The sequence below is a fragment of the Pelodiscus sinensis genome, chromosome 1, assembly GCF_052426305.1.
Source record: "Pelodiscus sinensis isolate ZL-2025 chromosome 1, ASM5242630v1, whole genome shotgun sequence".
In the NCBI taxonomy this organism is placed as follows: Eukaryota; Metazoa; Chordata; order Testudines; family Trionychidae; genus Pelodiscus; species Pelodiscus sinensis.
Genome location: NC_143052.1, coordinates 30,048,573 through 30,068,402, shown reverse-complemented (window position 1 = coordinate 30,068,402; position 19,830 = coordinate 30,048,573). Strand labels below are relative to the sequence as shown.

At 40.5% G+C, this 19,830-nt stretch overlaps 1 protein-coding gene across 1 annotated transcript in view; it reads left to right on the top strand.

Moving 5' to 3' along the window:
• REDIC1 (regulator of DNA class I crossover intermediates 1) overlaps nucleotides 1-17,247 on the top strand; it is a 31,764-nt gene extending 14,517 nt beyond the window's left edge. The window contains exons 6-11 of the mRNA XM_089778643.1: nucleotides 8,353-8,885; nucleotides 9,142-9,214; nucleotides 12,878-12,944; nucleotides 14,265-14,331; nucleotides 15,506-15,600; nucleotides 16,068-17,247. Of these exons, the coding sequence (XP_089634769.1) occupies nucleotides 8,353-8,885; nucleotides 9,142-9,214; nucleotides 12,878-12,944; nucleotides 14,265-14,331; nucleotides 15,506-15,600; nucleotides 16,068-16,688 (1,456 nt within the window). The 3' untranslated portion in view covers nucleotides 16,689-17,247. The remainder of the gene's footprint in view (nucleotides 1-8,352; nucleotides 8,886-9,141; nucleotides 9,215-12,877; nucleotides 12,945-14,264; nucleotides 14,332-15,505; nucleotides 15,601-16,067) is intronic.
• Nucleotides 17,248-19,830: the final 2,583 nt, after the last annotated feature.

The following is a 19,830-nucleotide window of genomic DNA, read 5'->3' as shown; positions in this document are numbered from 1 at the left end:
TCTGTAGTGTAGACACGAGGCAGAGTGATTAAGATAAGAAAGGGCTAGTGATTACATTAAGGTCTGGAAAACTAGCCCTTGCTGTGTGATGGGAGGGGGAGTGAGGGGGAAGTTGTTCTAGGTAGTACAGGAAGCTCAGAAAAATACAGCCAAATCCTCTGAGCCAGTTACATTCAGAAAATGGGGAGCTTTGGAGGGTGAAAAGAAGAGCCTAAAACCAAGGGATACAGAGAAGTTCCCGCTCTCCGTGTGGTATTTATGTGGCCCCATCATCATAGTATTTGAGTATCAGGTCTAAAGTATTCCTCCTCACAGTCTCTCAGTGAAATAGAGCAGTGCTGTTATGCCCCATTGTACAGACACACGTAGCCTCATGGCCAGATTTTTAAAGGTATTCAAAAGTGGCTAGAAACCCCACAAGATGCCTAATTGCATCTTTGGGTGCTGAAAATCATTTGAAACTCTGTCCCTCAGGGTATGTCTACACAAGCCACGCTACTTTGAACTAGGGTGGGTAATGTAGTCATTCGAACTTACAAATGAAGCTCAGGATTAAAATATCCCGGGCTTTATTTGCATGTTCCCGGGTGCGCCATTTTTAAATGTCCAGTAGTTCGAACTCCGTGCCCGCGGCTACACGCGGCACGGGCTAGGTAGTTCGAACTAAAGCCCCTAATTCAGACTACCGTTACTCCTCATTGCAGGAGGAGTAACAGTAGTCTGAATTAGGGGCTTTAGTTCGAACTACCTAGCCCGTGCCGCGTATAGCCGCGGGCACGGAGTTCGAACTACCGGACATTTAAAAATAGCGGCGCCCGGGAACATGCAAATAAAGCTCGGGATATTTTAATCCCGGGCCTTATTTGCAAGTTCGAATGACTACATTAGCCACCCTAGTTCGAACTAGGGTGGCTAGTGTAGATATACCCTAAGGTACTGGCTTGAGGAGTGGGGGACGTGTGGATAGAACCCTTGTCTCTCAGAGCTAACTCCCTATCCAGCAGACCGGCTTCATCTCTGGCTGCATTTAGACTGCAGGCTTCTTTCAGAAGAAGCATTTCCTGAAGAGATCTTCTGAAAAAACTTCTTCCAAAAGAGAGTGTCCACACTGCCAAAGCACATCGAAAACCAATCTGCTTTTTTTAAAGATAGAGTCCACATTTAATGGACGCTATCTCACATGTAAGATGTGAGTACTATGGACGGAGGACTTTCCCTTCTTTCCTCTTCTTTTGAAAAAGAACTCCCTCTTCCTCATCCACACACGCCTTTTTCCAAAGGAGCTCTTTCGGAAAAAGGCTTCTTCCTTGTACAAAGAGGTTTACCAATGTCGGAAAACCCCCTCTGTTTTTTCAATTTTTTTCTAAAGAACACAATTGCAGTGTGTACGTAAGTGACTTTTTTTGGAAAAATGGCTGTTTTTCTGAAAAAACTCTGTAGTGTAAACATAGCCTCTCTGCTGCAGGCAGGCAGGCAGGCAGGCAGGAAGGAATTCTGATACACGGGAGCAAAAACAAAATAGTTCTCTAAGGATATGTCTACACTGCAACACTATTTAGAAATAACTAGCACTATTCCAAAATAACTTAGTCCACATCTACACAGCAGGTAGTTATTTCAAAATAGTGTCAAAATACTGAAGTACTGGAGGATTTCTTCCTCTGACTCCTGTAACCCTCATTGTACAAGGAATAAGGGAAGTCGGAGGAAGAGTGCTCTATTTCGAAGTAAGTGCTGTGTAGATGCTCCCTATTTTGAAATCAGCTATTTTGAAATAAGATATGCAATTGATGTAGCTCAGTTTGCATAGCTTATTTCAAATTAAGTCCTACAGTGTAGACTCATCCTGAGACTCCAGCACAGTCGTAGGAAGTTGGGATGGTTGACAGCATGAAAAGCAGCACTGAGGTCAGAAAGGAGGGAGAATAAGAGAGAAATGAGAGATCATTTACTCCCCCTCTCCCTAGAGGTTGCAGGTTCTGTCCTAGGTTGGGTTATCAAGCTTCTGTGAAATTGTATATTAACTGAAAACCATTTTTTGTTCTGAGTTTGAGAAAAGGAAGAAATCAGAAAGTGTCTGTGGCTGCTTCTCCCTTGCAGTGGGGTGGCCTACTGGTTAGGCTCCAGAATTAGCTGGTGGGAAAGGGGTGCAAACCACTGCCATTGATGCCCCAGGCCTAGGAACTCTGACCCACTATGTTAGAACAAAAGCTTCAGGGGGTAGCCGAGTTAGTCTGTAACTAGAAAAACCTAAAAAACAATGAATAGTCTAGTACAGTAAAACTCCAATAGTCCGGCATCCAATTGTACTGCACTCCTGATAGTCCGGCATCAAAATGGCAAGAGCCTAGTGAGTGAGCTTCAGCAAAAAATGAGTCACAAGGCAGCAATGGCAGCAGCTGAACCAGGCAAAAAGGGTAAAAAGGGGTTGTTAAAACTAAAACATTACAGTATACTGTATACAGTATGTACAACAAAAAGGGTTAAAAACACTTTATATACAGTATATACTGCATACAGTGTATATATATAACCAGCTTATAGTACCTCCTGATAGTCCTGCATATCTGGTAATCCGGCACCACCTAGGTCCCAAAGGTTCTGGATCATCGGAAGTCAACTGTAGCACCTTAAAGACTAACAAAACGGCTGTGTCTACACTGGCATGAATTTCCGGAAATGCTTAAAACGGAATACTATTCCGTTTTCAGTTTTTCCGGAAAAGGAGCGTCTACATTGGCAGGCTGCTTTTCCGGAAAATCCCTTTTTCCGGAAAAGCGTCTGTGGCCAATGTAGACGCGCTTTTCCGGAAAAGAGCCCCGATCACCATTTTCGCGATCGGGGCTTTTTTCCGGAAAAGACTACTGGGCTGTCTACACTGGCCCTTTTCTGGAACAGTGTTCCGGAATAAGGACTTATGCCCGAGCGGGAGCAGAATAGTTTTTCCGGAATAGCGGCTGATTTTGTACAGTAGAGCGTCGTTGCTTTTCCAGAAATTCAAGGGCCAGTGTAGACAGCTCGCAGCTTTTTCCGGAAAAGCGGCTGATTTTCCGGAATAAGTGGCCCAGGGTAGACATAGCCAACATGTATATGGTATTATGAGCTTTTGTAGGCATAACCCACTTCTTCAATGGCTGGAGTATTTATGTTAATACAGTTCTTCAGTTTGGGGCATGGCCCCAAGAGTCCAGGTTTCCCCTCTTAGTAAAAGTTTCCTGCCCTTTTTGTCCTAGGATGGGTGGGGTGGAGGCTTAATGCCTCCAGTGGCTGTCCAAGTAGACAGGCTTTGGTTCAGGCCCTAAAGATTGCAGAGCCACACTCCTGTCTCCTTGCTGGTCAGCAGCTAACTGAGCCAGGCTCCTTCTTTTTATCCTCTCTCCAGGCCTGGTGGGCTGTAGGTAAAGTGGGGTGGGGCTATCTGGGAAAAAGACTTTGTTTAACCCCTGCAATGCCAGGCCCTTCTCTCTTCACTTCTTCACAGTGCCATATAAGTATCAAGATGTGTTTAAGCTTCAAATTCTTAGGGTTTCAGCTTTATCCAGACCAGTTTCAGAATAATGAACAGAAATTGCATCACAGAGTTCATAAAGTTGACGATTATTGCCATTATTTATAATATTCACTGGGCACTATCTCTGTGTTTAGCACTGTTCAGAATATGCCAGAAAATATAGTCCCTGAACCAATGAGTATAAAATGTGCAGCTCAGGATAAGATAGCTCAGATATCCAAGTATGAAGTGTATAGTTATTGAGCACATGTTAATAGCTATGAATGGAGGCACAGATAGAAATAATTTTACTTGATTAGGAACCAGAAGATTTAACCCACCAATTTTCTTTGAAGAGGAAGAGTTACACAGAGCTCCTTTGCCTGCTTAATTTTCCCGTCCTGCCTGTAGTGACCCTGATATACCTCAGAAGTCTCAATTTTTTTCTGAAGTTTAAAATGTGGAATTTGTTTTGTGTTTGATTTTAAATATTCTCCTGTGAGAACTGCAACTTGGATATTCTGGTGTATTTAAGAGCCCTCTAGAAAGTAACTAGCCTTTAAATAGAAGTAAAAAAGTATTGCCAACTCTCTTGATTTTGTCATGAATCCCATGATAAATTATTGTTTTCCTTAAAGACCCAGTTCCTGGAGTCAAATGGATATGTAATGATTTCTATTTTCATTCTTAAAGAAAAATGAAGTTTCAGCCATCATGGCTGTGGAGAAAGATTCTAAAGTTATCTGAAAAAAAGAAAAAAAAAACCCAACCCCTAGAGTTATTAGGTGTTCTATCAGTCAAGATTAAAGTTCCCTTTCCCGTGCAAAATCTGAAACGGCATCCTGTTCAAAGCCCTTCATACTCTTACCTCACCATTTCCCTTTTCATTTCCTCATGCCCCTTCATTTTGTAGTCGTCTTAATCATCTTCTTACTGTTCCCCCTTTGTCTCCTTCCACTCGAGGATTACACTTTATGCATGGAAGACTTTTCTTCCTCCTTGCTGAAGAAATGTTTCTCTCACGCTTTCACATCTTTTCTCCTCCATACTTGATTCTCTTCATCCAAAACTCCTCCAACCTCTTATCTAAACTCTTGCCCCACACCTAAACCTGTCTTTGGGAATGTGTTTTTTCAATGTTTGAAAGGTACAGTGAAAATTTGGGGCATTACAGACAAGGTCATAGATTAGCACTTATTTTTTACTTAAAATCACTTGGCAGTTTTATAATGCTCACAGGTTAGCTTTGGTCAACACTACTGAAATTCATTTTAGAAACAGTCAAGCAAATCTATGATCTCACTCGTGAGAAAGAGAACAGGAGATAGAACAAACATTATAGGAAAACAGAGTGGGAGAAAATGAATTAGGAACTGCAAATGTAAGTGCAATTGAGTTGATTTGAACATGGGACCTCTGGAAGTTAGTATAGGAGCCCCTACAGCTTGCACTATAAAGCCAGGTAGAGCTCCCTTCTTCTTATCTCTCACTGTAAGTGGCCTAAGTGCCACTACATGGGACAGTGAACCACACTAGGGCTATGTCTACACTCGCGGCTTCTTGCGCAAGTACAGCCATTCTTGTGCAAGAATCTGCAGAGCGTCCACACTGCCCGCCCACTCTTGCACAAGGAAATTTACAGTATGGCGTGGTAAGAGAGGGCTTCTTGCACAAGAGCTACGCTCTTTTTTATCAAGTGTAAGCCCTCTTGCGCAGGAGCTCTTGCGCAAGAGGGCAGTGTGGATGCTCGGCACGGATTTCTTACGCAAGAAAACCCTATGGCCATCAGAGCTTTCTTGCGCAGGAGAGCATCCACACTGCCATGGGCGCTCTTGCGCAAAAGCACAGCTCGCACATGGCAGTGTGGACGTTTTCTTGCGCAAGACTTCTTGCACAAGAATCCTTGCGCAAGATGTTCTTGCGCAAGAAGCCGCCAGTGTAGACATAGCCTAGGGGTATGTCTAGACTGCAGAGTTTTTCGGGATACCAGAGGTAAAAAAAATTTGGAAAAGCAGATGCGTTTTTTCAGCATCTCTGTAAACCTCATTCTATGACATTCTTAAGGACATTAAGGACTAGTTGGCTGTGCAGGGCTGCCCCTTTGAGACGCCGAGGCAGCATTTCAGAGTGGCCTGTGGAGCCCAGCCTCAGCAGCTGACCTCGGATTCTGGGGAAATGCCGCATGGAACTGGAGTCACTTGGGGCATTTCAAATTGGCAGCGCAGCATGGAGCCTGGGGTCAGTGGGGTACTATGAGTCCCCCGCTGACCCCAGGCTCCATGCTACCCTGTGGCTTTGAAATGTACATGAACTCCTGCTGGGGACTCTTGTGCATTTCAAAGCTGGCACCCATGTGAAGCCCGGAGTCAATGGCACTTCCCACTGGCCCTGGACTGCTCGCGGAGTTCTGCATTCCTCCTTTCAAATATACAAGAGCCCCAGCGGGGCTCAATTAACTGATATTAACATCCTTGTGTATCTTTTTCCGAAACAACTTTGTAGCCTAGACACAGCCTAGATGTGTGGGTTACACAAGGAAGGTAAATCAGCACAATACGAGATAGTTAAAAGAAGTTCAGGATAGTAAACAGTAACTGGCAGGAGAGCAGAAGCATAAGAGCAGAGCCCCTGCATCCTTGTTGCTTCAGTTCTGTTACATTCGTACAGAGATGTGTCTCCATAGGTTTCTGCAGACAGGCTGCTGATGGCGGAGGGGGGGGGGGGAAGGGGGAACACACAAGGAACAGGGAATTTTAAAGGGCCCAGGGCTCCCAACCACTGTCATCGCTACCTTGGCAGCTACAGCAGCTGGAGACCAGGACCCTTTAAAATGCTCCTGTTGGCATACATCCTGTGGCCCCAGTGGTAGCAAAGGGCTGACTGAGGGAGACCCGGAGCTGGCTTCTCCCAATGCCCAGCAAAGTCTCTCATCTGCCCTGTCTGCAGATAAGATTTTTCTTCCTCTCATGCAGTCTCTCAAAACTTAAATGTTTTCCAGTTTTTACATAATCAGAGGATGTAAAAGAGGATTTTCACCCTAAAATCCTTTTGTTTTTTCATCCAATTTCTAGTATTTCCTAACAAAGAAACTCCAAAACTCTTATCATGGTATGTAACACTGTAACTGTCATGCAGCTGTGCCCTGCATTGATGACAGCACTCAAGAATGAACTATCACACATTTATTTGCTTTTTGTCAGTTGTCTCAGAGCAGTAATGTGGTTTTGTACATAAGATACCTCTGTATTTCTTTTAAAAAACTATGCTGCACACAATGTATTCTTCCTTATTGCACATGGACATGTGCTGTATGCTTGATTTTTTTTCCAAAGGCTCTTCATTTGATCAAAGCAAAAACAATTTTTAGCAGAGTACACCAAATGCACTTCTTTCCAGTGAGGGATTTTTATCCAGATGTTTAAATTGTGTGGTGTTCAGAAAAAAGGCTTATGCACTCAAAAAGTTAACTTTTTGGGGAGTCAAAGTTTATCCTGCAAGCAGTGTCTGAAGCTGGAAAGTTTCAGTTTGAAAGGTAAAAATTTCATTAGGGTTCAAGTGAGCTTAGAATGGAAATATATATGTAGCCTTAATTATCAATAATGTCACCGCTACGATAGGTTGAGGTTCTACTATGGGCAAAAGAAAATGTATGTTTGATCCCATGATTACTGTAATTTAGCAAATATAACTCGCGGGTTATATTAGTTTTTACAAACCCCTCACACCCTCAGCAGGGTATATTTGGGTGTGGGGTATATAGGGTTTTTTTTACTCACCAGCTGTTTATTTTTATTCACTGGAGGCTGGTGGTTCCTGTGCATGAACCGGGGGGGGGGGGGCAAGAGGGGGGATGCTTCCCTGCCTAGAAGATGGTGGTTCCTGCAGCTGTGCAGGAATGGGGCGGTGAGCGCTTCCCCGCCTGGAGGATGGTGGTTTCTGCTCCCCTGCCCCTTCCTGCGGTTGCGGAGAAACCAGGGGGATAAGTGCTCCCCCGCCTGGAGGCTGGCGGCTGTGCAGGAACTACGGCAGTGGGTGGCTGGCTAATTCCCTTTCCCCACCCCCACACCGCACTGTAAATTAGCAAATATACCCCCGGCAAATATACTCCTGGCACAGAAAAGTCTTGCATACCCCGCGGGTCATACTCGTGCGCGGGGTATACAAGATTTTTTGTACTGAAATAGAAAAAAAACGCGCAGTATATTCGGGTGGAGGTTATATTTGGGTGCGAGGTATATTCACTAAATTACGTTACTTTATTTAAAAAAAATATTCTGTGCCAAATGTAAATCACTGTCATTACATACAAATGAAATAACCCTCTATTCAGTGAGCTTGCACAAGGCCTGTTTACCACTTAAACCAGTAAGTTAAGTGGTACAGAGACTTTGCTTGAGTCTTCTGTACAGAGATTACTTGTACTCTACAAGAATAAACCACCTTTTAAAAACCTAAAGAAGATTGTCTTGCGTATGAATGTTGTGAGAAACATAGTCCAGTGTCTAGTTCAGCTGAGAGGAGCAGTAGTGACATACAGTGGTTGATTGGGTTATTCACAGCTCCTTGTGCAAGAGGCTACATCTCAGGTCCTGTTGTGTTCAGAGGTGGTATGAAACTGAACTGTAATTTTTTTTAAATCTGCAGGTCTAGGTTCTATGTTTTTTGCCTTACTATATGAAACCACTTCTACAATAAAGGCGAATTTGCTCATTAAAAGAATATATGTCTTGGATCTAATAAGTGTGGATAGCATAAAGAGTAAAGATTTTTTGAAAGTCTTAACATTGGTAATTTAATGTGTAAGCATTTAGTGTTATGCTTACTTTTATACTGAACAGACTTTTTCTCTTTTTCTCTCAAAGTTCAGAATATATAAGTTCTGTTGGTAATACTCCAGCTTTAATGACTGGTAAAGATTCTGGAAGCAGCAACAGAATAAAAGAGCCATTATTTGGTATTATTAAAGAAACAGCAGCAGCAAACGACTCTCATGATGAAAATGGTCACTGCACTGTAGCATTGTCTGAAGATGAGAGACTGCTGATTCATGGTGTTCCTTCCAGGGAGTATTGTGATCCTTTTGTTAACCAGTGCTGTATCAGCCAGTTATTTACAGAGCCGGATGATATGAATGAAATATCCAACAGATGTAGTCCTTATAACAGAGACGATTATAACATGACTAAAGGTACTGATAGATGTACCATAGACAGATGCCTTAAAGGGATATTCACAGGTCCAGAGCAGACTTTCTTTAAAAGTAAGACTATTTCAAGTGCAAGCCATAAAGAAAATAAACAGCCTAATACAAAACACTTGGAAGAATACCCTGAAGGACATTATTACATTGTATCTTCTGAAAGCAATGAAAATCCTTCAAAATATGAAAGAACAGGTAAGTATCAGTGATGCAAGGAAGTAAAGTACTGTGCTATCTTATTGGCATTGTTTTAGTGAGCCACAGGATTTGTATGAGAAAGATGTTATGAAACTAGGTACTGCAGAGTGTTTGTCTCAGGTAGAATTATATAATGATAATTATCTTGTGAGCTAATATCACATAATAGTAATTTCTGATAAAAATTGTGATGGAATCATTTGTTTCAATTAAAAATATATTTTAAATTCAATGTTTACATTTTGTTTTGAAGGAACATTTATAAACCACCACAATTACAAGATTAATTTAGAGGAAAAACTGAAGAATTATTCAACAATGAAAAAGTAAGTTTCATGAGTAACTGTTAAAGATGATTTATGTATATGATAGACTTAATGGGCAAAATCCTGGCTCTACTGAAGTCACTGGCAAAACTCCGAGAGTATGTCTACACTAGCTCCCTAGTTTGAACTAGGGAGGCTAATGTAGGCATTCAAAATTGCAAATCAAGCCCGGGATTTAAATATCCCGGGCTTGATTTGCATCTTCCTGGCCGGTCGCCATTTTTTGAAATTGACAAGTCTGGACTAACTGCCCGCGTCTACATATTTAAATCCCGGGCTTGATTTGCAACTTCGAATGCCTACATTAGCCTCCCTAGTTCGAACTAGAGGGCTAGTGTAGACATACCCCAATAGACTTAAGTGAGTCTACAGTTTTACCCATGATGCATAAGAACATGAGAATTTCTTTAAGATTATTAGATTTGCAGCACATAAGTCTGCAAACTTTTAAAATACAAGATATTTCTGAACATGCATTATCCTCTGTAAATAATTAGTATTTAATTGTGATTTTCATACTCAAACTAATGGGCTACGTCTACATTGGCCCCTTTTCCGGAAGGGGCATGGTAATTTTTGAAATCGCAATAGGGAAATGCGCGGGGGATTTAAATATCCCCCACGGCATTTAAATAAAAATGTCCGCCGCTTTTTTCCGGCTTTTAGAAAAGCCGGAAAAGAGCGTCTACACTGGCCCCGATCCTCCGGAAAAAGCGCCCTTTTCCGGAGGATCTTATTCCTACTTCAAAGTAGGAATAAGATCCTCCGGAAAAGGGCGTTTTTCCTACTTCAAAGTAGGAATAAGATCCTCCGGAAAAGGGCGCTTTTTCCGGAGGATCGGGGCCAGTGTAGACGCTCTTTTCCGGCTTTTCTAAAAGCCGGAAAAAAGCGGCGAACATTTTTATTTAAATGCCGCGGGGGATATTTAAATCCCCCGCGCATTTCCCTATTGCGATTTCAAAAATTACCATGCCCCTTCCGGAAAAGGGCCAATGTAGACGAGCCCATGCTGTAAAATAATAAGTGAAGTAGGTGGTTTGACAGGGTTTTTTTAAAAGACAACAAGCAGCCATTATTGAACAGACTCTTGGGTTACCTCTAGGTTGCTGAAGAAGCCATTGTCTTTCCTCTGGGGCGATTTTGTCTTTTCATTTTACAAAGTGGCATTAGCTTGAGTAATCTTTTAATAGCATAGTATTCCACAGAAATTATGTTTAGAAAAACAGCTCTTTGTAGTATATCTTGAAAATTAAAAAAAATATAGCTTTAACAAATTGTAATAGTGCAATGCATTTTGTAATTAAAGTAGCGATAATGAACTTGCATTTAGAAAAAATCTGTGAGGAGTCCTGTGGCACCTGAGGGCATGTCTACACTAGGGAGTTATTTTGAAATAACTCCTTATGTGGCTATGTCTACACTCCCAGGTTCAAAATAAGTGACAGTATATTGAAATAATAATTTCCAAAACAACTATTTTGAAATAAACTTATTCCTTTTCACAAGCAGGAGTGTTATTTTGAAATAACAAACTCAGTGTTTTGAAATACCAGTAGTCTATTTTGAGATAGCATGAAATTTCTAAATAGGCTGTCTACACAGCACCAAATTTCAAAATAGAGTGCTAGTCTGACATCTTCCTTATTTCTCGTGCAACTAGGCTTACAGGAAGTCAGAGTAAGATGCTAGTTATTTCAAAAGAAATTCAAAATAATGGGAGTGCTGTTGAGATGCACACAACACTATTTTAGGATAAAGGACATTATCCCAAAATAGCACAGCTGTGTAGACATATTCTAGACACGGTAAGTCTACACAGCAGCGTTATTTTGGAATAACGGATGTTATTGCAAAATAACATATTGTGTGTCTACACAGAAAGCCCATTAGTTCAAATTTATTTTGAAATAACAAGCTTCTTACTCCAATTTTTGTAAACCTTGTTGTATGAGGAGTAAGGAAAGTTGTAGGAAGAGTTCTCTATTTCAAAATAAGTGCTCTGTAGACATGGCCAATTTTGAAATAAGCTATTTCAACTTAAGCTATACAATTAGCATAGCTCAAGTTGTATAGCTTATTTCAAGTTTAGTCCTGCTATGTAGACATACTCTTAGGGTGCGTCTGCACAGCAGGGCTTAACTTGAAACAGGCTACGCAAATTGAACTACATCAATTGGGTAACTTATTTTGAAATAGCTTATTTCAAAATTGGAAGCATCTACACAGCACTTATTTCAAAATAGAGCACTCTTCCTCCAACTTCCCTTACTCCTCATATAACGAGGGTTACAGGAGTTGGAGTAAGACATCTTCTAACTTGACATTATTTCGACATTATTTTGAAATAACTGCCTGCTGTGTAGACACGGACTAAGTTATTTTGAAATAATGCTAGTTATTTCGAAATAATGTTGCAGTGTAGACATACCATTAGAGGCTAACAGATTTATTAGGGCATAAGCTTTCTTTAGTGAAACCCACTTTATCAGATGAAACCTTTGTGAAGTGGGTTTTTACCATGATAGCTTAAGCCCTTATAAATCTGTTACTCTCTAGGGCATGTCTACACTAGGAAATTATTTCAAAATAGCTTATTTCAAAATAACTCCCAAAATAACTATTTTGAAATAAACATTATTCCTTATGGAAAGCAAGAGTTATTATTTTGAATATAATTAGCCACCTATTTTGAAATAACGGGCTTGCTATGTGGATGCTCCACTTGTTATTTCAAAATAAGGGCTAGTGTAGACCAGGACTAAGGTGCCACAGGACTCCTCATTGTTTTTGCAGAAGCTTCAGAGGGGTTGCCGAGTTAGTTTGTAACTGGAAAAACTTAAAAAAAAAATGAATAGTCTAGCACAGAGGTGGGCAATAATTTTTGCCCAAGGGCCACTCCAAACTTTTTTGAAGTAACCCCGGGTCACCCAGGAAGGGATGGGACCTAAACAGGAAAGGGCAGAGGTACCCCACCCCCAACCATGATTGGGAGCCCCTTTCCCCCCCTTCCCACTAGGCACCAATGCCCTGGAAGAGGCTTGGCATGCTCCCCCACTCCCAGGCCAATCAGGGTCTGGGGACGGGGGAAGCATCCCACCCTGTGAGGACACGTAGCACTTTGAAGAGCTGTGGGATACTCGCAGGGCCAGGGCAGGGTGAAGGAAGCTTCATGCAGCTCCCCTGCCTCCAAGCCCTGATTGGCCTGGGGGCGGGGGAGTGTGCGAAGCCTCCTCTGCTCTCCCCCCTGCCCTGCTCGCAGAGTGCAGGCAGAGCAGAGAAGCGCTTCGGGCGCTCCCCTGCCCCCATGTCCTAATTGGCCTGGGGGCGGGGAAGCAGCAGGGCCTCTGTGGGCCGGGTCCACCCACTTGGCAGGCCAGATCCAGCCTGCGGAGACCCTTTTGCCCACCCCGGTCTAGCAGCACCTTAAAAACTAACAAAACATGTAGATGGCATCATGAGCTTTTGTGTGCACAACCCACTTCTGTTTTGGCAGATACAGACTAACACAGCTACCCTCTGAGACTTTTATTATTTTCAGAAATCATAAAAGTGCTGATACCTACAAAGAGGACTGTAAGATTAGGAGTAGTATTTTTATTTGAGGAGTAAATAGAGGCTAAAAACCACTTGAATCTTAGGACCTTATTTTGTTTCATTCTTTAGTGACATTGACAATGTTCCTCTGGAACAATCCAATAGAGGGTGCTCACAAGTCTTTGGATTTCAAGAGGTAAAACAGTTTTACTTAACTGTTGCTTAAGGAGATGGATATATTTGTGCTACATATTACAGATGTTTGTGCCACACACACACTTAGTGTCAGATTCTGCTTTCTGGAGGTGCAGCAGACAGCTATTTTCGCGGGGCAGGTACCATGTGAGAGCTTGCCACATACCATTCTTCGTATGATTCTGTTGGGAAGTTGCTGCGATTATACTTTTTTCCCACAAGGAGTGATGTGGTGCTAGAAGATAGGACAGCTGGCTCAGGGCTGAAGCAACCAACTGAGAGAGGAAGGGGCACTTTGGCCTTGCGCCTCCCCCACCATTTCTCTAAATTCTGGCATACGAGCCTGTCAGTTGTGTTCCTTATAGATGCCTGGACTAGTTTGAATTCCAAACCAGATATCATTGACCACATCAGTGAGAAATGGGAAGAGTAGGATCCTCCCTTCACAGTTACTGTCTTTGTATTTATCCATATTTGGCAATGAAATCAATTATTTGGTGGCAGCGTAATTCATTTTTACAGCTTAAGTTCTCTAGTTCTGGATGATCTCTCCTCCAGTGCAAGGAGACATAAGAGTTTCTCAGTTAAAAGGATGTAAGCCTAATTTTTAACATGGGCAAACTTTGTTTTTTGTCTCATCTTCACAATGGCCAAACCATTTTAGATTAAATTTTCCAGAAAAATTCACTTGAGGCTAGAAGACTTCAGCCCCAAAAGTTGAAGTGTGGCCAAGTTATAATCAACTAAAAATAAGGTGATAAATCCTATAAAAAGTATCAGGAAACCTTAGCAATTGTCAGCACTTAGGTAGTGCCAGCTATAACAAATTGTATGGCAACTAATATATATTTTTTAATCAGTGAATTAACTGATAATAGTTAAAAAGTGGAGGAATATTAATCCCAAGAAAACTAGATAATTGCCATGTGGCAATGTTCCCTTTACCTATTTCTATCCATGCATGGAATAAATGTTGTTATGTGCACTGAGGCATGTGTAGATGTGCACCACAAATGGTAACACATGTTGCTGGCTGTGGGAGGCTGTGGGAACTCGGCTAATGAGCTGGGCAGCATTTGAATCTCTCCTGGGTGGCCACCCAAATGCTCAGCTTAAAGGGAACACTGCCATGTGGCTGCTATTATGTTTTTGTCAGGGAAGGCTGAACAAATTGGTAGGTCATGCTAGATGGATTGCTGAAACATGGGGATTTCTAGTATCCTCACTCAATAGGATAGAAGAAAAAAATTCTATATAAAGGAACACAATGAAAAGTAAGATTGTCAGACTGAAATGTATTAACTTCACTTTTTAAAAAAAGGTTTTGTCAGCAGAAGAGGAACAGTATGATTTTGAAGCAAGTTCAAAGCTTGACAAGATGGAAAAGAGTCAGTATTCATAGTTCTAAAATAGATTTTTTTCTATGTAAAACTTAATACAGCTACATCTTAAGTCAAGTAATAAATGATTGCATTCTGTTTTGTAAGCTAGTAATACGTCTGATTCACCCAATAGTGAATGAAGAAATTGAAACATTAGTTCATAATTTAAATATTTTTAATTGCTTTCATCTGAAAAGATTGATTAGCATCTCCCTACTGATTAATCGCCTGTAATTTTTTTCACTGTCCCATTTCTGCTACTATTTGCATCTCCGAAAACATAAAATGCCAGTTCTGCAAGTAGTGATAATTGTAAAAAGACCTTTCCTTCAGACCATGACTAGCTTGAAAATATTTTGTAAACTGTTCTGAGATGAATTAATCCCTGCACTGGAAGTTCAACTGGAGTCTCTTACTGGACTCCTTTGCCTATTATTGCTAGACTGTTCTTCAGTTCCACGGGGGCATGGTAGTGATATGGGTCTACAAGGAGTCCACACCTCCACTGGTTCCTCTGTACCTTCTGGGGTACAGATATTTGATGGGGTACAGCAGTGGACACACTTCCCACGCCCCCAGGAGCTTGTCTCTGAGGGTATGTCTACACTGTGGCACTATTTCAGGACACTTATGATATCCCAAAATAGCTATTCTGCATCTTTTAAGCAAGCCCGTTATTTTGAAATAGCTTTCAAAATAATGGGCTTGCTATTCCAACATCCCTGTAAACCTTGTTCCATGAGGATTAAGTGACGTTTTGGAACAGTGCTCTATTTTGAAATTAATTTCAAAATAAGCTATTTCAAAATACACTCGAAATAAGTTATGCAATTTGCGTAGCTCAAATTGCGTAGCTTATTTCAAGCTACGGATGCAATATAGATGCACCCAACAATGCAGCTTCACAGTGTTCCCAACACAGGGCTGCACTTTAATGGCACAATTTAGACCTTAGTGAATGAATATAGTTCCCATGCATTCTACTAGGAGAGGATGCCTATTCTGAGAGGCAAATAAGCACTGTATAATGTACTAGCTAACCCCTAATACTACAAATAGTCTCTTAAAATTATTTATAAATTGGGCAAGTGTAACTTTGAAATGGTTTTACTGGTGCATACAATATATGAGAGGTTCCTTTGTTCATTTGTTTGTTGAACCTAACTTTTTTCAATCTAAGCTCATTTTGTAGACATTGACTCATCACTGAGCAGTCAGTCTCCAAGTTACTCTCCAAAGCAAACTGATAGTTGTTTCTGCACTAGTTCTGACATAGTAAGCAATGCAATTTTATCTTTATTACAATTTTTATTATTATGCTTTCATTTATAAGAGCTCATCACCATGGTATCTGGTGCCAAAGCACATGTACAGGAACTTGCTGTATTATCTTTAATTTTGTTATTAGCTTTCTTTATGAAAGCAAAAACCACTTGTGAGGAATATAAAATAGGAAACGGTTTTAAGCTTTAAAAAAGCATAGTTAAGCAGTAATTTGCATTATCTGTAAGTGATATTAGGCCACAGGGAATTTTGATAATAGCTAACAAAATAAAGTTCTGCTAAGTTCCTGGTATTACATAACTGTACAAGAACAGACTTTGGTGCATTATGTTTTTATTTGTTCTTAAACAAGAAGATCGTAGGTTTGGCCTCATCACTTTACTTACTTTAGTTGTGGTAGCAACTTATTGGTCTTTTACGTACAACCACATTCATACAAACCAAATCTGTTTGTATAGTCTGAAGAGGACGACCTAGCTGAAAAGTGTATTTCTGACAACTCCTTTCAAAGAAACAGTGCCAATCCAATTGCAGCTTCAACAAGAAAAGGACCACAACATAGCTTTTGCACAGAGAATTTGCTTTTCCTTCCCTACACTAGTTCGACTATGCAACAAGCCAACACTCCTCGTCAGAAAGAGCCCAGTTTACAAGCTACAAAGGAGGAAAATAAAGACCAGACTGTTGTGCCTCAGCACAACTCATCACACATATCATTTGAAAGGAAGGCTAATAATAACAGTGAAAGATGTGATGCTTGGTCACAAACTGAGAGCCCTACTGTAAGGGTAGAAAAATTAAATGCTTCAGTACAGTGTAATATAACAGAAGCCTGTTGCTGTAGAAACCATTGTTCCTCTGTCCCTAGTGCTGAAATACTAACTAATGTTAGTAAAGCAGATACCACTGGAGGGCAGGAAATTACAGCAGATGAGGCATTTCAGTCTTCAAGTAAAGACAATGCAACAATTATTGCAGAATTTCCTCCTGGAACTGAGTATCTGACTTTGCCAGACAGGTTGACTATAGATGTACTAAACTATATTAATGTAATGGAAAAGAAAGAAATGAACAACTGAGTACAAAGAAAAACTATTAAATATATTGTCAGAACATCAAGAAGCCCTGCGCTCCTGGGGGATGTTAGTCATTTTACAGTTGTTTTTAGTTATGTGTATAAGATATTTTTACAAATAATATTTAATGCTCTTAATATTTTACTGTAGCTTATTGAAAATAACCCCTATTCAATAGATATATTCCCACAATACATTTATAACATTTTGTTGTTTGGGATGGACCCTGTTCTTATTGAATTCAATAGGAATACTCTAATTGACTCAAAAGGACATTGTACAGGGCACTTGGTGCACAAAAAAACCTGTATATGGCTATGCACCCATTTTAACACACACATAGTTCATGCATACAATTTTTGTGTTTTTTTTTTTTTAGTAAAAACAGCAAATTTACATCTATGCACACAGAATAAAGTGAAGTTACTACAACTTATTTAAATAAGCAATAATGTTAGTCCAGTCTCCAATCGCAAATACAGGCTCATCTCTTTGTGGTTTGCCTTCAGATTAAAATACTGAGTTCTGTTCTTTTGTTATTTAGTTCAATATTTTTGTTAATCCATAAATCTTGACAAATAAAGAGTTGTATTTCCTATAACAGTGTTTACATATATTCATGTCCCCTCACACACACACTTTAAAATGTAGCTCTTGCGAAAGGTACCAGGTAGACTACAACTAAAATCCTCTATTTACCTAAATGACCAACAGTACAAGTGCACATCCCCCATCAGTGTTTAATCCTGTTCAGAACAAGTCACCTCTAGAGTTGAGTCTCCATTTCCTTTCAAGCTTTAGCCTCCTGACTCCTTGCAATGAACCCATTTGTTGAGCAATGAGCTTAGTCAAAAGATGCATTAGCAATTGTTCTGTGAATGGTGCTGTGGTTTTTCTTCGTAAGTTTGATATGCTTAAGTTTCTTCTTATTTTGGTGATCCTAGTTGCAAGATTCACTAGCTCTACCTTCTATGAGTGAGTCTACACTGTAACACTATTTCGAAATAACTAGCTATTCCGAAATAACTTAGTCCACATCTACAAAGCAGGCAGTTATTTTGAAATTATGTCAAAATACTGTCAAGCTGGAGGACTTTTTACTCCAACTCCTATAACCCTCATTGTACAAGAAATACGGGAAGTTGGAGGAAGAATGCTCTGCTTCAAAATAAGTGCTGTGTAGAAGCTCCCTATTTCGAAATGCACTATTTTGAAATAAGATACACAACTGATGTCACTTATTTTGAGTTAAACCCTGCACTGTGAGACCAGTGAGACCAGTTTCTCTTCTTACCATGTTTTGACCAGAAAGGATTCATGACTGAAGGAATATGTAAAATATCATCATTGCTAAAATCCTTTTCCATTGTAAGTGGAACATTATTTATCCTTAGATCTGTTGGTTGCACTTTCTACAACAGTATGTTTTTGGAGCTAAGGGACACTTACATGGAGCTATTTTTAAAAGGAAGTGGACAGTGCTTAGCAGTGTGCAGATTTAGGGGTAGGGTGTTCTTAAAAAGTGCTTGTCAGAAATTTCTTTGCAGCTTGCACCAAATTTTATGCTATTGCCCTTTTTCACATTCACAAATCTTGTGTGGGAAGGAGTTTGTAAACCCATACTTTGAAATATGGGGCCAGTATTCAGCCAAAACTGAGACTGATTCCTGGGGCTAGACATAAACAGATTTTCTTCATTCACATTATCTCAATCTGACTTCAAAGAACACACAGCTTCCTAGTAATTTTCTTACCTGACATTACAATGATCATCTTTCTCATAGGGAGTTATAATTATCTGAAGCATATTTATGATATGCTAAAAGTATATAATCTAAAATACTGTCCCTACAGTTCCTGACAATATTGAGTAAAAATGTGATATACTGTATCACAAATACAGGCTAGGAGTATGTTAAATCTTGTAACAGGGACATAATATACACTGCACGCACTCCTGCAAAGCTTGAAAAGATTGAGTCATGTGAAGGAGGTTTTAAGGATTGAAGTTTTAAATCTGAGTTTCCCAGATTTTCTTTTCAGAGTCACTTCTGTGGTATCGGAGTACCTGTAAATAATAGATTTCTTGGTCTGTCTGGTGGAGCTAACAGTGATTGTCCATGGGTTCCTTGAATATAGTCATCTGTAGGGTTCTGGTGTTGAAGCTGATCACGGTGGCTAGGAGATTGATGCTGGTGTGGGAGTGTTTAAGAGAGAGTGACAGGAGATTGAAATTGTGGTGGAAATGTATGAGGGAGATTAGGTAGGGAATACATATTTAAAACCACCTTCACTAAACAAAGGTGGCCCATCACAGAAGTAGATTGCATCCAGAAATATGCCACCCAAAGTACACTGGAAGAATCTGCTTCAATACAGGGAGAAAGTAACCCATATTAAACACACAACCAAAGTTGTCACCTATCACACCACACTAGGACCCATACAGGCTATCACCAAACAGTTACAATCCATATGCAAGGGGAATTGCATTCTTAAACCATTTTTTATGATAAAACAAGCTCTTCTTCCTCATATTCAGAAGCAAGCTTTACCCAGACCAGGATGCACAAACTCAAAGTCCCAACCAGAACAACAGACACAAAACCTGAAAATGCATCTTTCATTATTATGATGATCAATACTTCTCCCCAACATGTTTTTCAAGGTCCTTGAGTCCCACACATGCCTATCATAACATATGGTTTACTGCATCCAGTGCACCAAATGCTCCACAACAACTGCGTAGCTGAAACCATTATCATATTCTTTGAGCTCACACCAAAAAATGATAAAGGACAAAAATCCCATCTCAGCTGTGGCAAACACTTTTCACAGAGTGATCACTCCACAGCTGAATTCTTAAGTCCTCATCACCAAAAGAATCCTAAGCACCTTCCAAAGAAAAGCCTGAGCCCTTACATACATAATGCAGCTGGACAACAAAACCATGGACCAAACAGCAACACTAATTTTATGGCTCATTACAACAAGGCTCATTTGTAACACACACTGCTGATTTCAAACTCTTAATTGCCCACTTCATGTGAAGCAGCCTCCTAGAGCATGTGTGAGCCCCTTCTGCTCAACAATCTGTCCCACCTTGTATATATGTAAGCGGGGAAATGATCCCGCTATTGTGGGG